At 37.7% G+C, this 16,622-nt stretch overlaps 1 protein-coding gene across 6 annotated transcripts in view; it reads left to right on the top strand.

Moving 5' to 3' along the window:
- ccpg1 (cell cycle progression 1) overlaps positions 1–14,934 on the top strand; it is a 45,342-nt gene extending 30,408 nt beyond the window's left edge. For 3 of the 6 annotated variants that reach the window (XM_028822471.2, XM_028822468.2, XM_051920481.1), the window contains 2 exons: positions 3,384–4,741; positions 13,687–14,934. In XM_028822471.2, the coding sequence (XP_028678304.2) occupies positions 3,384–4,741; positions 13,687–13,870 (1,542 nt within the window). In that variant the 3' untranslated portion in view covers positions 13,871–14,934. Of the gene's footprint in view, positions 1–3,383; positions 4,742–13,569 lie in introns of all 6 variants that reach the window. The other 3 variants (XM_028822475.2, XM_028822470.2, XM_028822472.2) reach the window with 2 other exon arrangements.
- The last annotated feature ends 1,688 nt before the right edge of the window (positions 14,935–16,622 follow it).

Genomic DNA, 16,622 nt, shown 5'->3' with positions numbered 1-16,622 from the left:
TGAACTCCTAGCTCATGCCTTGCCTTGATTTGATTATTTGGGATTGAAGTGGAGTTTTACAGTGGAAATAATTCGAGCGTTATTTGGAATACACGCATTTCATGTGTGTTCCGTTTCTACAGTATAGTAGTAGTCTGTGCAAACACATTTTTAAAACAGAAACGTTTTTCATATTCTAATAGTAAATGACAAAATGTAGGCATAAACTATATAACGTATGAAGCCTGAAGTCCATATATCAAAGAAACACTTTCACAAAAGGTACAAATAAGAGAACACGTGCGCTTTTCTTCAAAAGTATAACTGCACAAAAAAAAAAGCCGCGTTAGCATGCCACATTGACACTCTTACTACAACTGCCGCGGTGGCGTAATGGTATCAGCCCCTGACTGGGGATCAGAGGGTGGCGAGTTCGATCCCGCACGGCTCCACTTTGAGAAATGATCTGCTCTTATTCTTACAATTTTAGAATAACAACATAAATTTCATTTCAGTCTGTAACAGCTGGTGTAACTTATCATACTGGTAAAGGTTAGCTTTTTTTTTTTTTTTGTTTAATTCACTTTTCATTCTCGCAGTCGATGCATACTAACGCCCCCCCCCCCCCCCCCAAAAGGGTTCTGACACATAAACGCTGGCGAAGCTGCCTTCTTCATATCTCACATAAAATTTTCACACCTGATCTGATGCTGTTCGTTTTCAAATAATATTGCATTAGTGCGATGAAGTTTTCACATATATCGTCTCTTTCAGGTGTGTAATAGAAACCACAGCATAGAGAGAAGTGAGTACATTGCTTCTTACAGGAAAAGGTGATGGAAAAAGTGCATTGGTACGAGAATGCAGTCACGAGTATACTGCAGTCTTTATGTGAAAACAGCATAAATAATGTGAAATCATTCTCTCCTCTGCATGTCCTGGAGTACAAAAGAAACAGCATACAGCAACATGTGGGGACTGGCAGGAACACTCAATAACACTGAATAAAAAGAAAATCAAGTGACGGTGAGTTACGAAGGAAGGCAGCTTCGCCAGCGTTTATGTGTCAGAACCCTTTTGGGGGGGGCGTTAGTATGCATCGACTGCGAGAATGAAAAGTGAATTAAACAAAAAAAAAAAAAAAAAAAAGCTAACCTTTACCAGTATGATAAGTTACACCGGCTGTTACAGACTGAAATGAAATTTATGTTGTTATTCTAAAATTGTAAGAATAAGAGCAGATCATTTCTCGAAGTGGAGCCGTGCGGGATCGAACTCGCCACCCTCTGATCCCCAGTCAGGAGCTGATACCATTATGCCACCGCGGCAGTTGTAGTAAGAGTGTCAATGTGGCATGCTAACGCGGCTTTTTTTTTTTGTGCAGTTATACTTTTGAAGAAAAGCGCACGTGTTCTCTTATTTGTACCTTTTGTGAAAGTGTTTCTTTGATATATGGACTTCAGGCTTCATACGTTATATAGTTTATGCCTACATTTTGTCATTTACTATTAGAATATGAAAAACGTTTCTGTTTTAAAAATGTGTTTGCACAGACTACTACTATACTGTAGAAACGGAACACACATGAAATGCGTGTATTCCAAATAACGCTCGAATTATTTCCACTGTAAAACTCCACTTCAATCCCAAATAATCAAATCAAGGCAAGGCATGAGCTAGGAGTTCATTCTAAGTCGGTGGGGGGATGGAATAGCTGGCTGCTAGTAGCTTGTGTTTATCAGCACATTTAGATGACAAAAGACTCTGGCGGAGATGTGCAAATGGCTTTAAGACGTGATTTAAGGTGGGACGGATTTATGAGTTTTTTCGTAGGCTCTGGTAATTCTAGTGTTAATCCATCAAAATATTGCTGTTATTATCTATAATGTAACACTAATATTACATTGCTTTGTCTAAGTTATAAATAAAGACATACAAAATATTTATCAACTTGTATGCAAAAGCTCACATCACAACAGAGGGTAATAACTGAAAGGAAAACATACCTGTGAGTTAAACTAGAGGATGCCCAAAAATTAGGAAATGCTACATTACTAATTTCTTTTTTTTTTTTAATTTTACTTCTGCAAAGAGAAGGAAATTATGACTTACATCGCACAGGAATATGTTTGGAGGTTGTGCTGCCCATATGTTTGAATACTAATGTACATGCATGCATAAATACATTATGGTTGTGCAGTAGCCCAAATTTAACATTGGCAGCAAACACATAAGCCATGTCTTTCAGGAGAAAATAGACAATATGTATACTTAATGCAGCTGTTAACTTAAGCTTGTCAAAACAAAAGCAAACACTGGGTCTGAAAGCCAAGAGCTAGAGTTTCATGATTTCATTCAAATGACACTTACAAACACTCTAGTTGATAGTACAAGTTATCAAACAGTGGGATAAGGCACTGATCATTACCGTAAGATGTTAATTCATATTAACCATGTATGTAACAAAAAAAGGTACCGTATCATATTAAGTAATAACAAGTCTTTTACCCTTTGTTAGCATACAGAGAAACACAGTTGCAAGCTACAGTTAAGTTTCAACTTTGCAGAGCATGCCATAATGTTGAACAAGTACATACATTGCTATTTGGGAGTCTTTATTATCATTCATTTTTGATTTCTTCCTAGCTCCTATGTATACACAAGCGCAAAATATAAACATTGCAGTGTAAAGTGCACCAGTCCCCACATGTATAGTTGCAGCTACTGAAGTGCACTTATACAGTGTGTGAATGGAAACGCCGCCTTAATTGCTGTAAATCTAAAAGTGTGTGCTATTTATTGATAATTTTCTTGATAGTTCATACCCATCCCTAACATACAAATGTATGTCAGATGATATGAACTAATGTCCTGTCTAGAGTTGCTTCCTCCATTGTCTTTGTGACCATCAATAGTAGGCTGAAACTTCTTACCGCCCTATACCAACAGTTACAAGACCGTAATAAATGTAACCAATGAGAAGAGATTATTCAGGCACATTCGGTAAATGTGGCTTTAGAAAGTGGGTGGATAACTCAATAGATAAAAGAAAAGGTTTTCTATAAAGCAAGTGGATATCTTAAATCTGCCTTTAGGCAGAATACCAGTTATCTTAATGAAGTCATTGTGAAAAAGACCATGAGGAAAGCTAAACAAAGATAAGTCACTAAGTCCAAAAACTTTATTTATTTATTTAAAATTTTATTTCAAGAAAATATTCCATACAATCAAGTCAAACTTTTATGACAAATGACTTAATAGTCAGTCTAGAAAAAGAAAACAAAAATTAAAAAAAATAAATAAATCAGAAAGGAAAAAAAAAATCATGCAACTTTCTTGTCTTTTCTTACCTGAGAGACTCTTGTCTTTATTCATAAACTGATGTTTCTCCTTTTCTCATGTAGTTGCAGAATGATGATCTTCTGTTGCAACTCAAACAGAGTGAAGAAGAAATGAATTCTGTTGAATTGCGACAGAAAAATATTGCTTTGGAAAACTGGCACTTAAAAACATCTCTAAAACAGGAAGAAGAGTCGCTGTCCACTTTGCAGGAAGAGCTGAGGAATCTGAGAATGCAGATTCAAAATTTGGAGGAGAAAGGAACCAATTCTGACCACATCTTGACAGAGAATCAGATGCTGAAAGAATATCTGAAGGAGGAAAAGCAGCAGATTCAAAATTTCCTAAATCAGAAAGAGAATTTGATGGCAGAAGCTCAGATGCTAAGGCTGGAACTAGATAAAGAACGACAGGTGACTAACAACCTCAAAGAGGAGTTAGGCCATCTGCGTCAAGCCTCGTCAGATATGAAGGATACCGACCCAGAGACTGAAGAACTGCAGGCAAGATTAGCTGAATTAGAAAAAAAACTGAACTTTGAACAGCAACGCTCAGATCTTTGGGAAAGATTGTATGTTGAAATGAAGGAAGGACAAGCTGACACCTCAAAACCCAAAAAGTCAAAGGGTGAAAGTGTGTTTACATCAGTTAAAAATACTTTTGATGCAGTGAAAAATTCCACCAAAGAATTTGTTCATCACCATAAGGAGCAAATCAAAAAAGCCAAAGAAGCGGTCAAAGAAAATTTGAAAAAATTCTCGGATTCTGTGAAATCTACTTTTAGACATTTCAGAGATTCTGCTACTAACATCTTTGACAAGAACTGGAAAGCACCTATAAACAGAGCTCAAGGCAGAAATGTTGGACAGCCATGCCAACATGTAAAGGAACAAAGTCGAGATGGTGAGGATGAAGTTGAAAGCTTATGGTGGCAGAATAACCCTCAAAAACCTTGTTTTAAGCACCAAAGAAAATCAACAGCCAATGCTGATCGAGATTATTTCGAGAGTAAATATGAAGGACAGTCTTATAACTCCCATAGCAGTGACACTAGGCAAAAAACTCCTAAAGGTTGTTCAGATGTATTTGACTGTGCGTATCAAGAATCCATGAGTTTATTTAACAAAGCCATAGACCCTGTCAAAGCAGATGAATTCATTCAGCTAATGCACCGTTACGTTCAGCAAGAAGTTAATCACTTCCATCACTGGAGAGAGCTGGAGAACTTTATTAATAGATTTTTTCACAATGGCATTTTCATACATGACCAGATGCTCTTTACTGATTTTGTGAGTGGTGTTGAGGATTATCTTGAGGACATGAAAGAGTACCAGAAAGGAGGCAAAGATGTTTTTGAAGATCTAGACGAGTACGTGTATATGTACTTCTTTGGAGAGACGTACTCCCAACAGCATGGACCAAGGTAAGAGGTGTGTTTTTTTTTTTGTTTTTTCCTTAATTTTTCTATACATTTTAAAATGTAGACCTCTGTTTTCAATATAAAAAAGAACAAATGAACAGGTCAGCTTTCTTTTAAAACAAATTTTCTGTATCTATAAATTCTACTGCTGTCATTCTTCAATGTTTTATTCAAACAACTTTGTAACTGTTAGTGAATTTGGCAGACGGTCTGAATGGTGTTTTCAGTTAACAGTTGTGCCATCCTCCTTGAAACTATACATTCATTTATAATACTTTCTATTTTTTAAAATGTTTATCTTTGAATCTGTGAAGGCTTGGCACCTCCTGACCACAAAATACTAGAATAGAGTACTGCATGCATTAATTGTATTCTGTAAGGCTGAAAAGGAAAGATTACACCTTGATTACACAATATGGAGTGGCCAATGCAGGTTTATCGACACTTGGGAGTGTTCATTTTGCACAAAATCGTCCTTCCTTAATGGAGGAATGGTTGTGAGAAACATTTTTTTGTCTCTTCCTTATGCTATATTTCAGTTAGGTTAATTTGTAATCTTTTTAGTTAGCCAATAAAAGGTGTCATTTTGCTTGGCTTTTCTCTACATTCATAATGGCTGACACGGTACAACACTCTAGTAGCACAGTTAGGTTAAAAAAATCCACATATTTAAAACCTGATTTGCTTAGTCCTAGCATTGTTTCACATTTTTTGTCCTTTCTTTGAATAGCATTCTACAACCATTTTTTAAATTTTATACAGTGCCTTCTTATAGTGAACATTAACTCAAGACACTTGTGTACATTATTAACAAATGTAATGTAAGTGAATTCCTCCAGAGTCGTGCAGCTGAGTCAGAGTTTGGATTGATCCGTAAAAGATCATTGTCTTTGTCACAATACTAGGGTGAGTTGCAGGGGAAACCAGAGGATTTCTCACCATAATTCAGGGGTGTCAAACTCCAGACCTAGAGGGCCGCAGTGGCTGCAGGTTTTCCTTCTAATCCTTTTCCTAATCACTGACCAGTTTTCCCTTCATTTTAATAGCCCTGTTTTTAAGGATTCAGTCCTCTGAATTTATTCCTTTCTTCATTAAATGAGATCCAAACAGAAATGAGATGTGAAACAAGCTGACAGATGACCAGCTAAATTGAGATTTCAAACTCCAACCAATTTTCCCTCCAACCAGTCTCTTAATGAAAAGCTGATTCTTGCTGTTAATTAAACACGTTATTTAATTCCACAACTTGTTGCTGTTCTCATTCTGCCACGGCAGACATTTCTAAAACTGTTGATTTTCTGTTTTTTCTAAGAACACAGTCAAAATGTTTTGGTGACCTGAGAGATCAACCTTATTGAGGCCTTCACCTTTCATTATTTTCCGATATTATGTGCTGGGCACCAAGGTTATTATAGTTTTGCCTTTTTATATTAGTTTTTATTTCTATATTTTTTCAAACCTTACTTGGAAATTCAGTTTAGTTTTAGTTTTCCTTCATCGTGTATTTGTAGTTTTAGTTTAGTTTTTATTTCACAAAGATATTTCTATTTTATTTTTATATATATTAGTTTCAGTTTTAGTTTTAGTAATTATGACATGGAGCGCCTACGGAGTTAGTTTTGTGGCAATATCAGAGAACTGTACACTTAACAGATTTGGATATGAGTTTAATGTTCATGGAAGCTTACTACACTGCCTGGTTTACTATCTGGTTTTGTTTATGTCTGATAAAAACAAGCATAATCAAAACTAGATACTGAATATGAATAATTTTACACAATTTTATAATTTTTAAAATATTTTCTCATGAAAATCACAGGGGCTTAGGAAGAATAGGGCTCTTAGACTTGAATCAGTGTGCAGACCCCACCTAGCTGTATTAAGGGAAACAAAGAAAAACAAGCATGTAGTGTTAAGGTTAGAGGTGGTGAGTCTTGAATAGACTACCATAAGGACAGTAAAACCATAATGAGAAGGGCAAGAGTAGGTAATAGGAATACAGACAGGCACAAAACAACAGAGACAGCATCTGAGATTAAGAACAATATATACTGTACATTATCTAAACTTGTTTATCCAGAGCAGGATCACAGGAAACCTGGAGCCTACCCCAGCAGGTTTGGATGTAAGGCAGGAAAACTCCCTGGTGTGCAATATGTATGGTATGGCTGATGTTAAGAACAAAATGTATATGATATTTCAACTATCTATTTTGAGAGAGAGAGAGAAACATTGAAAAAAGGGAGATAAATATTTTAAAATATAATTCTGCTAATGGATTACTTTCATAATATTAGGAATTTTGAGTTGTGAATATGAACTAAAAAAGAGAAATTAATAAATATAGAATAAATGGAAAAACCCATTAGTATGTTTAGTTTTTCATCACTTGTCAGACTCTCTACCTTTGTTTGTATCGCTTTGTTCTTAAACAATGTTTTTAAAGCAAAAGTGATTGGTCAGCAACAATATGCTGATCTTGTATGATCACCTAGTCAGTCTCTTGATCAGTGCCGTTTATTTTCAAAAATTGTGAGTGCTCTCCCCTCGACTTTCTTGTATACTCAGATATGGGGATGGATATTTGAGGAGTAAACTGCAAGACAAAGATTAGATTTATATATTATGTACATTATGGAACCATCACCAACAAATCAAATTAATAATATATATAATTATTATAAAAGTAATGTTGAATAAATCGGATGTCTTCAGGTAAAGTACCACTTCCAGGTGATGGATTTGACCCAAAAGTTAATACAGACCTACAATTGTGGTGTAACAACCACATGCCGAATTTCATCCATCTATCTAGTTGTGTTTTTGAGTTATCGTGTTTACACACACACACACACATACACGTGCGTGTACACACACACACACAATTCCGAAAAACAGTATTTTTGGACTCTGGGAGGTGTATAACGTCAATATTTTTTTTCATCGAGAATTTTTTCATGATTACTATACTTTCTCTATACTTCGATTTCTCCTGTGCAAAGTGGCAGGTGAATTGCTGTCAACAAAAAACAGTCACCCGAGAAATAAACTGAAACGTTACTCGCTCATGAATTTTCTGTCCATATGGTAAACGTTTTGTTGACCAGCACATTCTGATTTCAGCCTTTTGCATTATGTCTTGATATACAACAAGCGCAAAGAAAGGCAGCATGTAAATCACTTTCTATTTCACACGCTTTACGCACCTGTATTCAGCTTGCTCTGTCACCACAAATGCTGTGTGAACAGCTGCCCTCTGTCACCAGCTGCCATTCACTGGATTAATATGTGCGGGCGGCTCGTGGTGGATGACTTTTTGTTTTAGAGCTAAAACTTACAAGGGTTAAAGACTAATGGCAAGAATATTCATTCAAAAATGAAAACTAAAAAAATTTTAGTAAATTATTATTTTATTTCAGTTAGTCTTTCCAGCTACTTTAATAGTTTCGTTTAGTTTTAGTTTTTCATTTCGGTTTTGTTAATTATTTTATTTCAGTTTACGAAAATGTTTTTTTAATAATAGTTTCAGTTTTGATTTTAGTTTTCGTTGACTATAATAACCTTGCTGGGCACAGATGAGCAGGTCATGTGGTGGCTTGTTTTGGGTCTCATTATTGTTTGGCTGCTAATTAAGGAAAAAGAGACAACTAAGGGGTCTGAGTCAAGTTAATTAAAACTAAAGCAAAAGAAGTTAATTAGCAGCAAAAACATGCCACAAAGGAAGAAGGACAGAATGAAAACCTGTAGCCACTGCGGCCGTCCAGGACTGGATTTCGACACCTGTGCCTTAATTAGATGGTTTGTGATCGGCCTATCATAAATATGGGATGCTGGTGTTAGGCCCGTTCCCAAAAGGGAAACCACAGGTTGCTATAAATGAGAATAAACCACTGTAACGTATGAATGGGCAATAGCCTATTTTTGTGTTATTTGCCTTAGGACAGGTTTTGCTTTAACAGTTTTTTTTAAAACATACAAAAAAACACTTTTAGTGTGAATTATGACAGGGAAAATGTACACAGCACTGTATTATTCTTACAGGAAGGAAACAGGATGTGCAGTTGGGCAAACACGTCTGACCCATTAACCTTTAGTACTGGTGAACTGTGAGGATGTGTCCTTCCACTATTCTTCTCACTTTATACAAATGACTGTACCTCTGGTGATTCGTCACTCAAAACTACTTAAATGTGGAGATAACACTAATAGGCCTCACTTCAAACAATGATGAGTCCATATACAGACAAGAGGTGGAAAATCTGACATTGTGGTACATCCACAGTAATTTGGACCTTAACATTCAAAAACCTAAGGAGATGGTTATAGATTTCAGGAAATAGTCACCTGCTCACCTATCACTTGCTATGAATGGCTCAGCCATTGGGGATGACATAGTCATTTAAGTTTCTGGGTGCTGTGCTGTCACAAAACCTTAAGTGGGTCAATAACATCACATGTATTATTAAGAAAGCCCATCAGAGAATGTTCATTTTGCATCAGCTGAGGAAATTCAATCTCTCTCTAGCAATATTGGTCCAGTTCTACACAGCCATCATGGGAGTCCATTCTGACCTTCATCTATGACTGCCTCTGTTCAGGCTAAGGCCAATCTTGCAGTGCATTGTCAGAACCTGTGAAAAGATTGTAGGCTGTAACTTCCCTCACCTTTAAGTCCTTAATGAGTCTCCAGGGTAAGGAAGCAGGCAGCAAAGTTAAGTATTGACCTGACGCACCCAGGGCATCATTACCTGTGCCAAACACTTCCCTCCTGTTAGACGCCTTTGTGCAGTGAAAGCTAAAACAACATGTCACCTAAACAGATATTTTTCCTTTCCTAATCGGATCAGAGTTTCTGCTCGGTATCTACATATACCTGCGCACTAGACTACAAGGACATTTTAATTCAACTATCTTGTATTGACCTTGTATGCTGCATCCTATTTTATGATTTTATATTTTATCTTCTTATATTTATCTTTTGTATTCTGTCTTGTCCTTGCATGTTGCTCTTTTGCTATCAAGACAAATTCCTAGTACACATTAGTGTACCTGGCCAATGAATTCTGATTCTGATTACCAATATTTGATAAATGGGGGGAAAAAAACAAATATGACAAGTTAATGAATGTATCCAGTAAAGTGCCATATGCCCCTTCATCGCCGCCATTTTTCTCAGGTATGATATGAGTATACCTTTCATAGCTCATTTCACAGTGAACGACCGTAGACTTATGCAGTACACAGTGGCAAAATGTCAGGGCTCAAATTGCTGGAGCTTTTCCAATAGTGGAATGGAGTCCATACAGACAGGGACTTGATTACAAATTCAGATCTTACTAAACAGTCAATGGTGAGTATTTAATTATTTTATCTCTGTAGGGTAAGAAAGAAAGAAAGGGAGAATTTTGGATACTAGTCATTGTTTGCAGTTTTCATTTTTTTGATGTACAATGTAAAATTTGTACTTTTTCAGACCTTAAATATATACTACAGTATGTGATATCATGACTATTTACAGTTCATAAGCAATTTTGTTAAGATTTTTTCGATTGTTCTAACATGTTACACTCTCATTAATGTAAGTTGTGTTCTATTTTACTTTTAACATTCTTTACTTTTACATTTACCAAGCATGCAATCAAACAGAAATGTCTGGCCGGAAACTATAAATCTGCACTCATAATCTACTAAATCACACCACGGAGTGGACATACTTGCTTTCTTAGTGACAGGTTGATGAGGAAACGGTCTTACTGTATTCCCCTAAAATAGGGAAATGTGGTATGCTTTCTGATTCCAGTGTGGGCTTTTAGAAAGACCTCCCCATTTTCTGAGGAATGCTAAAGGACTCCTCTTTGGGTTCATTATGAAAAATGAAAAAGCAAATCTAAGGTTCTCGTTTACACTGATGGCAGAGTGGTGGCTCTGAGGCTAGGGATATGCGCTGGTTGGCGGTTCGAATCCCGTAAGTGCCAAAAGTGACTCTACTGAGCAAGGCCCTTAACCTACAATTGCTCCGTCCTGGGTATGATGTTAATCTGCGTCCAGCCCTGCATGTAATAATAATAATAATTCTTTGCATTTATATAGCGCTTTTCTCACTACTCAGAGTGCTCAGCAATTGCAGGTCAAGGGCCCAACAGAGCAGAGTCCCTATTGACATTTACGGGATTCGAACCGGCAACCTTCCGATTGCCAGTGCAGATCCCTAGGCTCAGAGCCACCTCTCCACCTGTAGGACCTCAAGGGAAGAACCACAAACTGAACTAGTGTGGTGCTGAGGTGTCACCCGCCACATGGCTGCACTTGGGTCCCAGTCTGGGTTCCTGAGTTGGTTTGTCATGTGCTGGGTGTGGCAATGCATTGTATCAGCATGTGCTCCTAACCTCTCTCATTTACACTGATCAGCCACAACATTACAACCACCTCCTCAATATTGCGTAGGCCCTCCGCTCAGTCCCATTAAGGCATGGACACACCAAGACATTATTAGAGGAAGGATCCTTTAAGTACTGTAAGTTGTGAGGAAGTTGTTTTTTCCAGCACATCCCACAGATGCTCAATCGGATTGAGATCTGGGGAAATTGAACTGTTGGTGATGTTACTCAAAACATAAATCTGAACAGTTTTTACAGTGTGTCAGGGTGCAGTATCCTGCTGAAAGAGGCCACTGCCATTGCCATGGAGGGTTGTATGTGGTGTGCAAAAATCTTTAGGTACATTGTATATTGTCAAAGTAACATTCATATGAATGCCAGGACCCAAAGTTTCCCAGTAGAACATTGCCCAGAGTATCACACTGCCTTTGCCAGCTTGCTTTCTTCTCATAGTACATCCTCGCGTGCCATCTCTTCCTTAGGTAAACCGTGCACATGCACCCGGCCATCTTTATGATCTAAAAGAAAACAAGACTCATCAGAACAGGTCACCTTCTTCCACTGCTCCATGGTCTAGTTCTGATGCTCATGTGCCCATTGTAAGTGCTATTGGTGGTGGACAGGGGTCCGCATGGGCACTGTGACCAGTCTGCAGCTATGAAGCCCCATATACAACAAGCTGTGATGCATTGTGTGTTCTCACACCTTTTTCTTGTGTCCAGCATTAAGTTTTCAGCAGCTTTGGGTGCCCATGACTCTGATGCCAGTTTACCAGTGGTCCATTCTTGGACTACTTTTCGTAGGTACTAACCACTGCATACCAGGAATACCCCCAAGACCTATCATTTTGGAGATGCCGTGACCCAGTCATCTAGCCATCACAGACTAGCTCATGTCAAAGTCGCTCTGACCCTTACGCCTGCCCATTTCTCCTTCTTCCAACACATCACCTTCAAGAACTGACTGTTCACTTGCTGCCTGCCTAACATATCCCACCCTTTGACAGGTGCCATTTTTAAAAAAATTTTTTATTGTAATCGCACGACATTCCATACAAATATATAGATTTTTACAAAAATAGGATCGAAAACAAATCAGCCCCCACCCCTGAGAAAGAGAGCATGGCCAGCAGAGTAAAACTTACAGCTAGTAAAAATAAGTAAACAGATGAATTAAAAAGTGAATGAAGATAAATGGGGAGAGAATCTGCTAAAAGCTTATTCTAAAATGTTATTGATCAGATCTTGCCAGGTTTGGAAAAAGTTCTGCACAGATCCTCTAACTGAGAATTTGATTTGTTCCAATTTCAAATAATATAAAACATCAGTTAGCCATTGACTTAAAATGGGAGAGTTAGGATTCTTCCAGTTGAGCAGGATAAGTCTGTATGCTAATAGTGTAGTGAAGGCAATGCCAGTTTGTTTGTCCTTCTCCACTTTAAGCCCCTCTGTGAGCCTACCAGACACAGCTGTTAGTGGATTAGCAGGGATTGTGACACCAAGGCTGTCTGAAAGGCATTTAAAGATTTTGGTCCAGAATTATGTTAATTTGCTGCACACCCACAACAGGTGACCCAGTGAGGCTGGAGCTCGATTGCAGTGTTCGCAGGTTGGATCTTGCCCTGGAAACATTTTAGACAATTTTACATGAGACAGATGTGCTCGATATATAATTTTGAGTTGAATAATTGTGTGCTTTGTGCATATGGAGCTCAAATGAATTCTGTGCATTGCTGCCTTCCACTCCTTTTCTGAGATGTTGAGTGAGAGATCCTTTTCCCATTGTCCTCCTGGATCTTTGAAAGGGAGGGACTGTAAAATGGTTTTATATATTACAGAAATTCTGTCCGAGTCCTCAAGACTGTGCGACATTTTTTCCACAGGTGTCATTTTTACAAGATAATCCACGTTGTTCACTTCACCTGCCAGTGTTTTGAATTTCGTGGCTAATTGTGTATTTTGTCAGGCAGCTGGTTTGTGTTCCCAATATGTTTTGCACCAATGATTAACACATGTTCTGTGGGATGGAACCGATTAGAACCCTGGAGTTAAACTAGTGTGGTGTACAACCTGAGAAATTTGTTGAAAAATGTCAGTATTCCCTTACAGGTTGTATTGAAGAGAGGGTAGGTGAACTTTTAATAAGATGGCAAAAGCTTTAGGTGAAACAACAGAAGTATGAAGGAACAGATCAGCTTCTATATTGTGGCATAACAAAATATGCAAGCGTGTGGCAGTAAAACCACTAGACCCCATGTGGAAAAAAGACAAGAACTAAAGAGCCAGTGTCTCTGGAAGAGTAACGAATTTGAGGTTTTTGGTATTTACCACAATTGTTTCTAATATCCAAAGCTTTCTGTTAATTCACAGTAAATCATTCAGCACCAGGGCAAAGGTCAGTTTTGATGTAAATTAAGAATTCAGGATTTGTAATCCTTTTGTCTTTTACCAATAGGTACGAAAGTCAGTAGATCTTCACAAAGAACACCCGGCACAAAAATAATGAAGAAATCTTGCTTCCTAAGAGGTAAAAGGTGAAAAAATTGACTATATTTCTGTTTACCAATTTCAGTAGACCCTTTGAAGGGCCATTTCCCAAAAATGAGAGGCTTAAAAAATCTGAGCACAAACCCCAAAGGCATCACATGGTACGTTCAAAAGAGAGGAAATGGAACAAAGAGGGATACACCAAAGGACGACATATGACCGATGTCAAAACTGAGCTGGGTCCAACGCCATTTGATCTAAAATATTGAAATGTCTTGCTGTGGTTAATAACGAACATGTCTAAGTTTACACGTTGGACAAGAGAGAAGTGAAACATGTTAGAATTTGTTTGTGTCTCTGGCTGTGCAAGGTACTGGGTTCACCATTTTTGTTTGGTCCTTGTGGGTCACAATTGTTGTTACAAAATACAATGTGTGTCGCAGTAGTCACAGAATGTAATGTCAATTATAACATAAAATTCCAATGAAAGGGTTCAAGTCTGAATTTGGGCTGAAACGGAGGCTTTCTTCATTTCTGATGAAGTGCAATGGGATGAAGTAGACTTGAACCAGTGGTTTACTTTCAAGAAATGTCAGAAATCCTCTCCTTTTTAACACCTTTGGGCATGTTTGATATAGTAATGGACTCTTCAAAGTTGCACGTACGTGTGTGTCCTTTGTCATGAAGAAGTGTCATTCCTCAACTGTTCTAATTGTTTATGGTGTTTTAAAATCTGGACAGTCTTTCCCAAGTCTAGAGTGTGATTTTTTTGGAGCTTGCCAAAGTTAGCAACAGAAATGTTTCTTAAAAATTCCTGCTTCCTGTTTTATTAATTTCTAGTCTTTTATGAATATTGCGACATTTTGCTTAATTAAAAAAAAAAAAGTGAGAGTATGTTTATACAATGTTTGGTTTTGAGCGGTTTTGCAGGGTAGTTACTCACAGGCTGGCAAGCAGTTTGTGAAAAGTTCCAAAAAAGTGAAGAACTTCATTACATTAATCATTGACGTGGACTAGCGGTACGTGACTGTGTCATTGAATGATGAAAATGTTAAAGGGCTTTGCACTGTTGTAACTTTAAACAGAATCAGGAGACCACAAAAATTATTAATGGGTAATATCTATAATTAGAATAAAGCAAGCTGCCATGTCACTAATGATGCATTTTTGTTCTGTTTTTCAGTAATCTGTTAGTGCAAACACATTTCTAACATTCCAACGTGAGCTCTGTAATTTTTGTTTTCTCTAAGACTGGTTAATGGCATTTGTTTAACTTTTTGTGCTTTTAAAAGGAGTGCATTCCACTGGACCCTAATAAAATAAAAAACAAAAACTGTGTGCTTACATGTGTTTTTCTTTGTGTATATGTTGAAAGTTTTGTTTTAAGCAAAAACCAATTTTTTCCATTTTTTGTTTTAGTACATGTGATCTGTCCTTATTGTATACTATTATAGGAGTTCACATTTTGACCATTTCCAAAAGCTACATTAGAGATTCAGTTGACACTCGTCTGTTGTGTTTAATTGTATGAAAGTCTTTTTTTTCTTTTCTAAGACCACTAAAATTATCCGAGTTCCTGTTAGTGAGAAGTCAAGCAAAATGACCCCTTTTATTGGCTAACTAAGTACATTACAGTATGCAAGCTTTCGAGGCAACTCCGGCCCCTTTGTCAGGCAGGATGTAATGATGATTAATGATAACATCTTGCCTGAAGAAGGGGTCCGAGTTGCCTCGAAAGCTTGCATATTGTAATCTTTTTAGTTAGCCGGTAAAAGGTGTCATTTTGCTTGACTTCTCACTACATTCCTAACAGCTAACACGGTACAACACCCCAGTACTACAGACATACAAGTTCCTGTTAGATATTTTCCTTAATTGGTAACTTGTCCTTCTTTGCTGGGCTGCTCTCTTATTCCATGCTGAGCTGTCTGTCAAGGCTGGCTTAGTGCTTTTAAACCGTATTTTAGTAGTTGTGAGTTCTTCCTATCTGGACCCACTGGACTTTGGTATTTCTCTACTTGTTTAATCACTTAAATAAAGGACGAGAAACTGGGGGGTAACGAGAGGTGCTATAGAGAGAGTAATGTCTGAAGTAGTGATGGGGGGCAGTGGGACAGATTAAAGTTGTCTGTGCCTTGCAGAACCGTCCTTAAGGTTGGTTTGAAGAAGCAGCTAACGTGTTGTCCACTTGGACTTTTTGTTTTTTGTTTTTTTTTTGCAGTGTCCAGCTGTATTGAGAATTATTTTAGTCCTTTAATTGTATTTGTGCTGCGCTTTGAATTTGTTTGGGGAAACGTGAAATGCATTTTTCTACATTCCTTCAGAGCTTCTGGGGAATAGAAAAAGTCAACTGAATGTTTAAATGCTGAGCCCTTAAACAAACAAAACACCAAACCCGTACCAGTTATCTTCTTTATTTATATATTTTAATAAAAAATTACATTTGCAAAATTTCAAAAGGCATTTATTTTTTTTTTCAGAGGACTAAAAGCAAACTCCAGGGTGGCCCGTATTTATGTATATGACGTTTCACAGCCTGTAGCATTTAAACTACTGTGCGAAAATATCAAAAATGGCATCAATGTGTAGCCTGAGAATGGGAGCAACGATGTGCAGGACCCCACCAGTCTTGTTCCTGTGGGGTTACCTAAAAGACGAGGTGTATCAACAACGCATCCACAATGTGGCTGAGCTACGTGCAGCTATCACAGAAGGATTTCAGAGGATGCCAGTTCAGATGTGCCAAGCCGTCTGTGACTACATTGCTCTTCGTCTTCAGGCGTGTATCGATGTGGATGGCACATTGGTAGACCATGCCATGGAGAGCAAGGGATGAAAAAACATTTCAGGCTCTTAATGTTCCTGTTCCATTGTGTTACTTGATAATAACATCAGTAGTTTCCTGACAATAACGCCTTTTCAATCACATACATAAATATGAAATCAAATCCCACCTCCGTATGAAGGCTGTGACTCCCTCAGTGCGTCTAAGAAGCGTCAGAAGACTCTTTATTTTCGGTG

This window comes from Erpetoichthys calabaricus, chromosome 17 (genome assembly GCF_900747795.2).
Source record: "Erpetoichthys calabaricus chromosome 17, fErpCal1.3, whole genome shotgun sequence".
NCBI lineage: Eukaryota > Metazoa > Chordata > Cladistia > Polypteriformes > Polypteridae > Erpetoichthys > Erpetoichthys calabaricus.
This window is presented reverse-complemented; position numbering and strand designations above follow the sequence as displayed.